General features: G+C 47.4%; 1 protein-coding gene across 7 annotated transcripts in view; it reads right to left on the reverse strand.

Moving 5' to 3' along the window:
• GRK4 (G protein-coupled receptor kinase 4) overlaps positions 1 to 12,241 on the reverse strand; it is a 53,903-nt gene that overhangs the window by 28,599 nt on the left and 13,063 nt on the right. For all 7 annotated transcript variants that reach the window (XM_088836582.1, XM_088836580.1, XM_088836584.1 and 4 more), the window contains exons 4-5: positions 10,236 to 10,313; positions 4,827 to 4,930 (exon numbers count right to left, since the gene is read on the reverse strand). In XM_088836582.1, coding sequence (XP_088692708.1) covers positions 4,827 to 4,930; positions 10,236 to 10,313 — 182 coding nt within the window. The remainder of the gene's footprint in view (positions 1 to 4,826; positions 4,931 to 10,235; positions 10,314 to 12,241) is intronic.

Here is a 12,241-nt window from a genome sequence, read left to right on the forward strand (position 1 = left end):
TCTCAAGAGTCTTCACCAGCAACACAGTTCAAAAGCATCAATTCTTCAGCGATCAGCTTTCTTCACAGTCCAACTCTCACATCCATACGTGACCACAGAAAAAACCATAGCCTTGACTAGACGGACCTCTGTTGGCAAAGTAATGTCTCTGCTTTTTAATATGCTATCTAGGCTGCTCATAACTTTCCTTCCAAGGAGTAAGCGTCTTTTAATTTCATGGCTGCAATCAGCATCCGCAGTGATTTTGGAGCCCAAAAAAATAAAGTCTGACACTGTTTCCACTGTTTCCCCATCTATTTCCCATGAAGTGATGGGACCAGATGCCATGATCTTCGTTTTCTGAATGTTCAGCTTCAAGCCAACCTTTTCACTCTACTCTTTCACTTTCATCAAGAGGCCTTTGAGTTCCTCTTCACTTTCTGCCATAAGGGTGGTGTCATCTGCATATCTGAGGTTATTGATATTTCTCCTGGCAATCTTGATTCCAGCTTGTGCTTTTTCCAGCCGGGCGTTCCTCATGATATACTCTGCATGTAAGTTAAATAAGCAGGGTGACAATATACAACCTTGACATACTCCTTTTCCTATTTGGAACCAGTCTGTTGTTCCATGTACATTTCTGACTGTTGCTTCCTGACCTGCATACAGGTTTCTCAAGAGGCAGGTCAGGTGGTCTGGGATTCCCATCTCTTTCAGAATATTCCACAGTTTATTGTGATCCACACAGTCAAAGGTTTTGGCATAGTCAATGAAGCAGAAATAGATGTTTTTCTGGAACTCTCTTGCTTTCTCCATGATCCAGCAGATGTTGGCAATTTGATCTCTGGTGCCTCTGCCTTTTCTAAAACCTGTTTGAACATCTGGGAGTTCACGGTTCGCATATTGCTGAAGCCTGGCTTGGAGAATTTTGAGCATGACTTTACTAGCGTGTGAGATGAGTGCAATTGTGCGGTAGTTTGAGCATTCTTTGGCATTGCCTTTCTTTGGGATTGGAATGCAGACTGACCTTTTCCAGTCCTGTGGCCACTGCTGAGTTTTCCAAATTTGCTGGCATATTGAGTGCAGCACTTTCACAGCATCATCTTTCAGGATTTGAAATAGCTCAATTGGAATTCCATCACCTCCACTAGCTTTGTTCGTAGTGATGCTAAGGCCCACTTGACTTCACATTCCAAGATGTCTGGTTCCAGGTGAGTGATCACGCCATCGTGATTATCTTCGTTGTGAAGATCTTTTTTGTACAATTCTTCTGTGTATTCTTGCCACCTCTTCTTAATATCTTCTGCTTCTGTTAGGTCCATACCATATCTGTCCTTTATCGAGCCCATCTTTGCATGAAATGTTCCCTTGATATCTCTAATTTTCTTGAAAAGATCTCTTGTTTTTCCTATTCTGTTGTTTTCCTCTATTTCTTTGCATTGATCACTGAGGAAGGCTTTCTTATCTCTCCTTGCTATTCTTTGGAACTCTGCATTCAGATGCTTATATCTTTCCTTTTCTCCTTTGCTTTTCGCTTCTCTTCTTTTCACAGCTATTTGTAAGGCCTCCTCAGACAGCCATTTGGCTTTTTTGCATTTCTTTTCCATGGGGATGGTCTTGGTCCCTGTCTCCTGTACAATGTCACGAACCTCCGTCCAGAGTTCATCAGGCACTCTATCAGATCTAGACCCTTAAATCTATTTCTTACTTCCACTGTATAATCATAAGGGATTTGATTTAGGTCATATCTGAATGGTCTAATGGTTTTCCCTACTTTCTTCAATTTAAGTCTGAATTTGGCAATAAGGAGTTCATGACCTGAGCTACAGTCAGCTCCTGGTCTTGTTTTTGCTGACTGTATAGAGCTTCTCCATCTTTGGCTGCAAAGAATATAATCAATGATTTCGGTGTTGACCATCTGGTGATGTCCATGTGTAGAGTCTGCAATTAACATTAGTGTAAATATATAAATGATAGCAGTCATTGGGTAGAAACTGTTAATACATGGTATCACCTTTTTTTTAAATATTAAAAATAAATCTCTCAAGGACTTCCCTGGCGGGACAGTGGTTAAGAATCTGCCCACCAAAGCAGGGGGCATGGGTCCAACACCTGGTCCCAGAAGCTCCCACACACCGCAGGGCAACCAAGCCCATGAGCCACAGCGCTGAGCCCACAGGCCGCACTGCTGAAGCCCCGGCGCCTAGAGCCCGTGCTCTGCAACAAAGAAGGCCACCACGGTGAGAGGCCCGTGCACCACAACAAAGAGCAGCCCCCTCCCCGCAGCCAGAGAAAAGCCCCACGCAGCAGGACCCAGCGAACCAAAGACAATAATACAGTTAGCCAGTCAGAGCAGTCAGTACACTATTTGATACTACACCTTTCCTGAAGGAATCTTCTGCAATGAGCCCTGCCTCTTAGGTTTATTTATGACTCTATGATAGTAGGAACACAGCTGGTCCTCGGGGAGTAGGTGAGGGACAGGACACAGCCTGCCCTCTAAAACAGCGCTACAGCGGATCGGCATCTACGGAGCTGACGCTGGAGGGACCGTCCACAGCCCGTCCTGACGACTCTGACCGCTCAGTCAAGGAGACAGGCGAGTCGGCGTCCAGCTGGGGGACAGGGGTGGTCAGGGCCCCACGGCCGCAGCGCACTGGCCCTGAGTGGGGAGCAGACGGGAGACCGCCTGAGCCGCAGCGGACTCACTGACAGAGGAAGCCGCCCCGGGCACGGTGGGGCTGAGCCGGGAGCGGCCACAGCCCGCCTGCGAGCCTCTAGCAGGTCGTGAGTGAGGAGGCTGTGAGAATGATCCCAGAACCGCACTGGGTTCAGACTTCTGAGCAAGTCACTTGATTTGCTTTCCTTTATGCTGTACAAAGAGGTTATTCAGATGTTCCTGGATTGACTGATGTTATAGCACAACACTTCTCAACTTGTGTTCTGAGGCTCCCTACTTCCGAGACCCTTGCGAGGGAGTCGGGGCTTCCCTGGTGGCTCAGCTGGTAAAGAATCCGCCTGCAGTGAAGGGGACCTGGGTTCGATCCCTGGGTTGGGAAGACCCCTGGAGAAGGGAATGGCTACGCACTCCAGTATTCTGGCCTGGAGAATTCTATGGACTATATAGTCCATGGGGTCGCAAAGAGTCAGACATGACTGAGTGACTTTCACTTTAGAGGGAGTTCAGTAATGACGTGTGTTTATAAAAGCATTAAGTCATCCATTACTGTCTTAAACTCTCATTCTCACGGAAGGGCTTACCAGAGGCCACAAGCCAGGTGACCACGTCACTGCTCTGCAGGACAGCGGAACATTGGTGCCATCACAACCCACATCAACACAAACTCTCTGTCAGTGACACTGGGTGCTGAGAGGCTGCCACTGCAGTCCTAGAACTAAGCCCGTCCCGGAGGCCAGGCCCTTACGCCCCCATGTGCGAGCATGGGTGGCCCTGCTCCGGGGCTCCTGTCCCTGGCGAACACGTGGGCAGCTCAGCTCCAAACATCTGTGAACCAGTCAGGATTCTAACACTGTCAGCTCAGTCAATCCCCTTTACAAAGGTCCTTCGGTGTCTCCAGAAAGAACACAAACACTGCCTGACTCTAACTCGCTTGTGTCTCTCACGGTCTGTATAGGTTAGTGAGGTCAACGACCAAGTCAGCTCCCCAGGACGCCAACCTTACTCCCAACACCCCTTGCCTCAGAGCAGCAGACGCTGCGCCACTGCCCTAGTCTGGCGTGAGCCTACTGCACACAATCTGTAAGCATCATGACACTGAAAACTGCATCAGCTCAGCACCGGTTTCTGATAAGTTCATCTTCACACTCCCACTAACCATCACGTGCGGATTCTCACCAGAGCTTCATGTGGGAAGCAGAGAGGACTCACTTAGCTCACTACGCAGGACCAGGATTCTGGGAACCAAAATGAGAAAGGAAGGTTTGGGGGAAACAAAGGCCGTAACAAGACGGGGATGAAGCAGAAGAACAAGAACACAAACTCCTAGAGGCCACACGATGCTGTGCTGCCGTCTCCAGTTATCCGATGCCACATGCAGCTGATGGTAAATGACAGTTAATAAACATGTAGGAGTGAAGAGCCACCTGTCAAATGAACTAATCAAACAGACAGATGCCTGAATACCAACACCTGTTTAAAGATTATCAGCTGTTATGTCTACCTCTTGAAATTTCAGCACAGAGAAGGCAGAATTTCAGACCAGTCTCTCCAATCATGTGCAACTCCCACCGTTTTCAACATCAGAAGCAGGAAGGGGAAAGAAGGAGCCTTTCTGGGGTGCTCAGACACTCGGCCCAGCTGATGGCCTGCCTTCAAGTCCAGGCTCCTGGGTCGGCCTCACATTACGGCCGCCCCAAGGAGTGGACTCGGGTACCCACAGGGCAGGGCTCAGCAGGCGCACGTTGAGGGAGTGAGTGACACCCAAATGAATGTTTGCTTACAAGCGACTCCACGCTTGGGGCCAGGTCACTTCAGCCACCACTCTTTCCTCCTGAGCACACTAGCAAGCTGAACTCAGGTGACTGCTTGGACTCAGGACATTCCTGTCCTGACTGCAAAGGTCTGCAGAAAAGATATGTTCAGTGCATGCTCTATGGGGCTCCTTTCACCCTGGAGCGAGCCCTGTGGAAGGCTGAACAGAGGGCCAGGCAGGCAGTAAAGCCACGCTCGCGACCTGGCACTTCAGGATGTCCCTGTTCATGTGTGGTTGTCACTCATCCGCGTGACAGTGGAGGGGACCGTCCTAATCCAGAGAGGACACACCCCCGTGGAGAGGCTGCCGGGGTCCAGCCCCAGGCAGAGCCCCCGGCTGTGTGCACCCACTCACCTGGTGCACTCCTCGAAGACGTCTTTGCACGGGTCCTCCCACAGCCTCTGCCTGCACTTGAGCACCACGTGTTCAGGTATTTCTGGTAGAGGGGCTGGCGAATCCTTCAGACGGCACAAACCAAACACGACAGTTAGTGATTTCATAAATGACCAACTGAAGACAGAATCTAATGCTTATTGACAGCAACCACACCATGAAGGGTATTAAATAACAGGTCAGGGTGCCCCCTTCGCCCCCCCACCAGCCTTGCTTTCCAGAGTGGCATGTGTCAGCAGCCTCTTCCAACAATTCTTCTGCACGGTCCCCAAAAGATGCCCATATACCCACGTTCACAGCATTATTCCTGACACTGGAAACATGGGAACCACCCAAGTGTCCAGCAACGGTGGATGGACAAACACAGTATGGTCCATCCAGACAAAGAATATTGTTCAGCCTCAAAAAGGAAAGGAATTCTAAGACCTGTTACCACATGCAGGAACCTTAAGGACACTATGCTAAGTGACATAAGCCAGTCACAAAAAGAAATATACTGTATGATTCTACTGATATGAGGTCCCTGGACTAGGCAGATTCATAGACAGAAAGCAGATGGTAGGGGACCAGGGGCTGTGGGCAGGGGCAGTGGGAGTTAGTGTTTAATGGGGACAGAACTACAGTTGTGCAAGATGAAAACCATCCAAGAGATGGGCAGTGGTGACGGTCTGCACGTCATTGTGAATGCACGTAACTCTGCTGTACTGTATGCCTTGAAATGGTTGCAATGGAAAATTTGTCATTTTTTAATCACAATTAAAAATATACACCCACACACTCAGAAATAGACACATTTCCCCCCTCACAGAAATGGGATAAATACATGTACAGTTTGGTAAGTATATGCTGACACCCACAGAGCTACCCTGCTTCCTCAATGACTACATGGCTCCTAGAGAACGGGCTTCTGCCCCTCAACCATTCCAGCTGCCAGTTCTCGCCACCGCAAATATCACTGCCATGAACATTTTCCACAGTTGTGTTTTATAAGGTAGCTTCCTAGAGGGAGAAATACTAGCTCAAAGGATACACACATTTATAACACTGGTATTTATTGCAAAACTGCGCTGCAAAAAGGCTCTAGGAGTCTATATTCTCACCAACATCCTCACACACCAGCCAACCCCTCTCCTGACCCTCACGCAAAGGGTTCTGGAAAAAGAAAACACACAGCAAAACTTCTGTCCCGATCTATTGGAAAAAAATACACAGATCACATTCAACTGTACACTGAACCTACAGATTTCTGGCTGTGGGACAGCTGAATAACCATAATACAACTTTTTGTTTTCCACAAATCATAGCAGCTATTTCATCAAAGATGCTGAACCACTGGTAGACATATACAAGAAGTAAACTCACATTTCCCCCCAAAACCAATAATACTGTTACACCTAATAATGATTAATAGCTGTCATTCAAATTGCCTAAAACAAGTGATGCATTATATCATTTAGCCTCATACCAACCTGATGGAAGAGGCTCAACAAACTGTGGAACATTCTGGTATAGCCACAGAAACAGCAGTGGAGCCACGCCTGAGCAGTGTGCCCCCAAGACCACTTTCTTCCTACGTGGTGAGGCTACGATGAGGAGAAAGAGGTTTGTTCACTCACTGACTCATCAAATATGCACTGTTCCAGGCACAGGGCCAAACAGAAAACAAGACAAAATTCCCAGCAAAGCCATTAAACTCCAACACTTGTCTCAAAAATACACGTTTTATAGAAATAGCTCTCAGGGTTTTCCATAGTATTATTTCCCCTCCAAAGGTCTCAATTTCCTGAAGCTAAATTAAACAGCAGGTTAATTCTATGAAGACTATTTAATGACTTACTCCAAATAGAGATCCTTCCTTCAGTGTCTTAGAAAACACACTAACAGAAATTTTCTTTCACAGGAAGGAAAAGCAATGCTGAGATCCCCCATAAGCAGAGACGTGAGGCAAGCTAAGTGTGGCAAGCTGAGGATGGTACCACTGGCCGGATACCAAGAACGAGGAAAGTGGAATACAGATTGTTTCTGGGGCTTTATATTAAATTTTTCAGGAAAGGTGACTGCCAGGGAAAATTTACCAAATGACCCAGTGCCTTGCTTTTTAAAGTTTTAGACAATGAGAACTCTGATTGAAAGTCCACTGGTGGGGACGGATCGGGGTAGATTTTGCAGATATATGCTTATTATCCTCTGTTAGAAACACAAATCTTGATTATTTTTTAAAAATTGGGTTGTCTTATTGTTGAACCGTGAGAGCTGGTTACGTATCTCGGATCCCCGATCCCGGTCCGACACTGGACTGCACGCATGTCCCCCACTCTACAGGCCGCCTTCTCCCCTCTGTGGTGCCCTCTGACGCGCTGGGTTCTGATGAAGTCCAGTTTACCTGTTTTTTTGTCACTGTCCTTTCAGTGTCACATATGAGAACCCACGGTCTACATCGAGGTCGTGAAGCTTTGCACCTGAAGTTCTACAGCTAAGATTCACGCCTGAGAGGTTTCTTCTAGGAGCAGCATGGTGTTCATAGTTACTTTGTGTATACAGTATTAAATAAGGGTCAAACTTCCTTCTTCTGCACACGGTTGCCCAGCTGTCCTGGCACCATTTATGGAAAAGACTCTCCTTTCCCCGAATGAACAGTCCTGGCAGCCTTACTGAAAGTCAGCTGTGTTTCCAGACGCTCAGTTCTATTCTGCTGCTCTGTACGTCTGTCCTTCTGCCAGGACCATACTGTCCTGTAGCTTTGTAGGACAGTTTGGAACTGACAGGCGTTAAGTCCTCCAACTTTGTTTTTTAAGACTGTTGTAACTATTCATGATCCTTTCAGTATGTGTATGAATTCTAAGATCTACTTGTTAATTTCTTCAAACAAAGGAAGCTAAAATTTTGATACAGATTATACTGAGTCTGCAAATCAACATTAAGTCTTCTGATCTGTGAATGCAGGGTGTCTTTCCATTTTACTACAGTTCTGCTTTACTTTCTTTCAATGATGTTTTGAAGTTTTCAATCTATTAAATGTTGCACTTCTTTTGTTATAAACAATTACTGCTAACTATTCTATTCTTTTTTATGCTATTGTAAATGGAGTTGATTTAATTTCATTTTGGACTTTAAATGATAGTGTATAGAAACACAATTGAATTTTGTTTAGTGGGCTAGTATCCTGCAACCCTACTGAACTCATTTACTGGCTCTCGCAGCTTTCTTTCTCCCTCATGTGTATAAATACTCAGGATGTCCTATGCATGAGCGCTGTGATCTGAATGTGTGCCCCAAAGATACATGTTGAATTCCCAACCCCCAAAGCAATGACACTGGGAGGCAGAGCCCTTGGGAGATGCTTAGATCAAGAGGATGGACCTCCTGTGAGTGGGGCTGGAGCCCTTATAGCAGAGGTTCCAGAGACACCTCACACCTCTTTCACCACGTAAGCACACAGGAAGGAGGTGCTGGCTATCAGCTTTCAGACCTGTGAGCAATAAATTCCTATCGTTTGCAAGCCATCCTTCAGTGTGAGGTCAAGTGGGCCTTAGGAAGCATTACTACGAACAAAACTAGTAGAAGTGATGGAACTCCAGCTGAGTTATTTCAAATCTTAAAAGATGATGCTGTGAAAGTGCTGCACTCAATATGCCAGCAAATTTGGAAAACTCAGCAGTGGCCACAGGACTGGAAAAGGTCCGTTTTCATTGCAATCCCAAAAAAAGGGCAATGCCAAAGAATGCTCAAACTACTGCACAATTGCACTCATCTCACACGCTAGCAAAGTAATGCTCAAAATTTTCCACAAGGGGCTTCAACAGTACATGAACAGAGAACTTCCAGATGTTCAAGCGGGATTTAGAAAAGGCAGAAGAACCAGAGATCAAACTGCCAACATCCGCTGGATCACAGAAAAAGCAAGAGAGTTCCTGAAAAACATCTACTTCTGCTTCATTGACTACACTAAAGCCTTTGACTATGTGGATCACAACAAACTGTGAAAAATTCTTAAAGACATGAGACTACCAGACCACCTAATTTGCCTCCTGAGAAATCTGTATGCAGGTCAAGAAGCCACCATTAGAACCAGACATGGAACAACAGACTGGTTCCAAACTGGGAAAAGAGTACATCAAGGCTGTATACTGTCACCGTGCTTATGTAACTTACATGCAGAGTACATCATGCGAAATGCCGGGCTGGATGAAATACAAGCTGGAATCAAGACTGCCCAGAGAAATATCAACTTCTGCTTAACCTCAGATATGCAGATGACATTGCCCTAATGGCAAAAAGCGAAGAGGAACTAAAGAGCCTCTTGATGAAGGTCAAAGAGGAGAGTGAAAAAGCTGGCTTAAAACTCAAAGTTCAAAAAAGTAAGATCATGGCAACTGGTCCCTTCACTTCATGGCAAAGAGAAGGGGAAAAAGTGGAAATGGTGAGACTTTATTTTCTTGGTTCCAAAACCACTGTGGATGGCGACTGTAGCCATGAAATTAAAAGACACTTGCTCCTTGGAAGAAAAGCTATAATAAACCTAGACAGCGTACTAAAAACCAGAGATATCACTTTGTTGACAAAAATCTGTATAGTCAAAGCCATGGTTTTTCCAGTAGTCACATACAGATGTGAGAGTTGGACCATCAAAAAGGTTAAGCATGAAAGAACTGAACTGTGGTGCTGGAGAAGACTCTTGAGAGTCCCTTGGACAGCAAGGACATCAAACCAGTCAATCCTAAAGGAAATCGACCCTAAATATTCATTGGAAGGACTGATGCTGAAGCTTCATCTCCAATACTTTGGCCACCTGATGTGAAGAGCTGACATTGGAGAAGACCCTTATGCTGGGAAAGATTGAGGCAGGATAAGGGGGTGACAGAGGATGAGACGGCTGGATGGCACATGAGTGTGAGCACACTCCAGGAGATGGTGAAGGACAGGGAAACCTGGCAGGCTGATGCTCATGGGGCCGCAGAGTCAGACACGACTGAGCGACTGGACAACAGAAGCAGGTGTCTGCCCCCCGCCCCCATGCTTGCTGCATCAACCAGGGTAACTCTCCACGTTGCATCTTTCTCCTTGACAACTTCCCTTGCTGTTTGAGCTTTTCTTCAGAAACGGTGAGGAAGAAAAAAGAAATTAACAAAAAAGATTTAAAACCTACATAAATGAAACCTCTCTTCTACAGCTCCCTGTGGACTGTCTAGTGGGCACAAAGATGTTCCCACCGTGAGTGAGTGGCAGAGATGATTCAGACCCAAATGGGCTTTGACTCCAAAGTAAAATGGAGCCATTTCATTACTTACTTATTCCAACTAAGTAAATATGACTAGGTGCTCTAAGTATTTAAGTCATTTACAAATCTTTATGCTAAAGAAAAAAATGCACCTTTCCCATGAAGAACGTGTCCAAGACCAGGAGCCCACAGCGTCTTCGGTCCTCATCAGCGGCCACTTCATATTCTGCCTGATTGCAGAGACGACAGAAAAGAAAAATGTTAGTTAAGCTTCTCTGTGGACTTCGTAAGGTTTCAAAAATCCTCTGAGTTGTGGAATTGACTTGGTGCCTTGAGAAGCAGTGAGCAGCTCTTTAGATCAAGTACCTGCAGCTCTTCTTTGGAAAAGCGATGGCCGGGAAACACTGGTCTATTCTGAAAGGATCACCAACACCGTAAAGCAGCACACACGATGCTCCCTGCATCACAACGTGTTTCCAGCCCTTCAATGCGGCCCATAAAAGGGAGCACGATGGACAACTGGGGCTGTCCTAGGCAGCGGTGTTTCAGGAGAGCCCAAGGGGCACTCGGACACCTGTGTGCAGTGCTCCCAAGGCAGTCAGTCCGCAACCCCTGAGCAGGAGCCATTCACACACATGTCAGGGATCAACCGAAGGGCAGGCGACAGCACACAGGCCAGAGAATGAAACCGCAGGCAGCATGTGATCAGCACCTAAACCCCATCGAGGATGAGCAGGAACAAGGAATGGGAAGACAGAGAAGAGACAGAGAGACAAGGGGGAGCACGCCAAGGCCGAGATAAGAGGATGTCAACAAGTCGTTCCGCAGCGTCCCCAGCCCGGGAGACAGGAGGATGCAGAGGCCTCACGAAGCCACTGAAGAGCAGTGAAGCCGAAAGCCAGATGGAGTTGAGAGAGGTGGGGAATGAAGACCCAAGGAAGCTGCTCTGCGGAACACACGGAGAGGGCTCCAGGATGAAGGGCTGTGTGTCAGCATCCAGCCTCCTCCCTCGCACTCTGCTCAGGCCCGGCACAGGGGCCGTGACCTAGGCTGGCTGCCCTCCCAGAGCCGACTTCACTCTCTCCGTTCAAAGGCATCACACTCACCAGCACACTGTTTACTCACAGACTGCTCAACTCAAGTTCCAGGAGTTCTAGATACGATACAATGGACAATCGATGGGAAAGAAAGTGTTGTGACTCTGTGATGGCCTCCGACGTTACCAACCAGACTGGTGATCATCCCCAGGTACTCAAACACTAACCCAGTGTTGCTGGGTATTTGCAGATGTGACCAGAGTCTCTCTTGATTGACTTTAATCCCAGGTAATCTGGGTGGGCCTCGTTCAACCAGTGCAAAGGCCTTTCAAGCAGAGCTGAGGCTTCCTCGAGAAGTTCTGCCTGAGGAGAGCAGTTTCACCCCACTGCTGGAAATTCCTGTCCTGCCCTTCCTGATGGTCTGTCCTACGGATTTCCCACCTCCAGCCAGAATGCACCATCGTGTATGCTGATTCCTTGCAGCCAATCTCTGAGCACATCTGTTACCATTTCCATGTCTCTCCTCGGCCCCCCGACTGACACAGATGCGGTAATTCACTCAGTAAGCACTGAGAGAGGGACAGAGCGAACAGCCGTGTCAGCAGCCAGGAGAAGGGAATGGTTAAGATGCCACCTGGCCACTCAAGGAGCTCAAAGAGCCTGGCATCACCCACTCCAAGGAGAGTCAGAGCCGGAGCGATGCCTGGTGGCATACGCTGCTGTGGCTTATGCACCACAAGGCTACCGTCAAAAAACTGTTCCTGGCGCCACGGCCAGCAAGCCAGGCACCTAGCAGCTAAAGGGGTCATGATTTATCAGAAGACTCAGGTGTCCCCATGAAACTAACACAGCACTGTACATCGACCACATGCCAATATAAAACAGAGCATGTTTTAAAAAGGAAGCATGCACGCTCAGTCACTTCAGTTGTGTCCAATTCTGCGCAACCCTATGGGGCCATAAACTGCCGGGCTCCTCTGCCCGTGGCATTTCCCAGGTAAGAACACTAGACTGAGCTGCCTCGCTCCAGGGGATCTTCTTGACCCAGGGATCGAACCCATGTCTCCTACGTCTCCTGCACTAGCAGGCAGGGCGTTTCTTACCACCAGCGCCTCTGAGAA

The sequence above is a fragment of the Moschus berezovskii genome, chromosome 5 (genome assembly GCF_049115385.1).
Source record: "Moschus berezovskii isolate FMDL1 chromosome 5, NW_MosBer_1.0, whole genome shotgun sequence".
NCBI lineage: Eukaryota > Metazoa > Chordata > Mammalia > Artiodactyla > Moschidae > Moschus > Moschus berezovskii.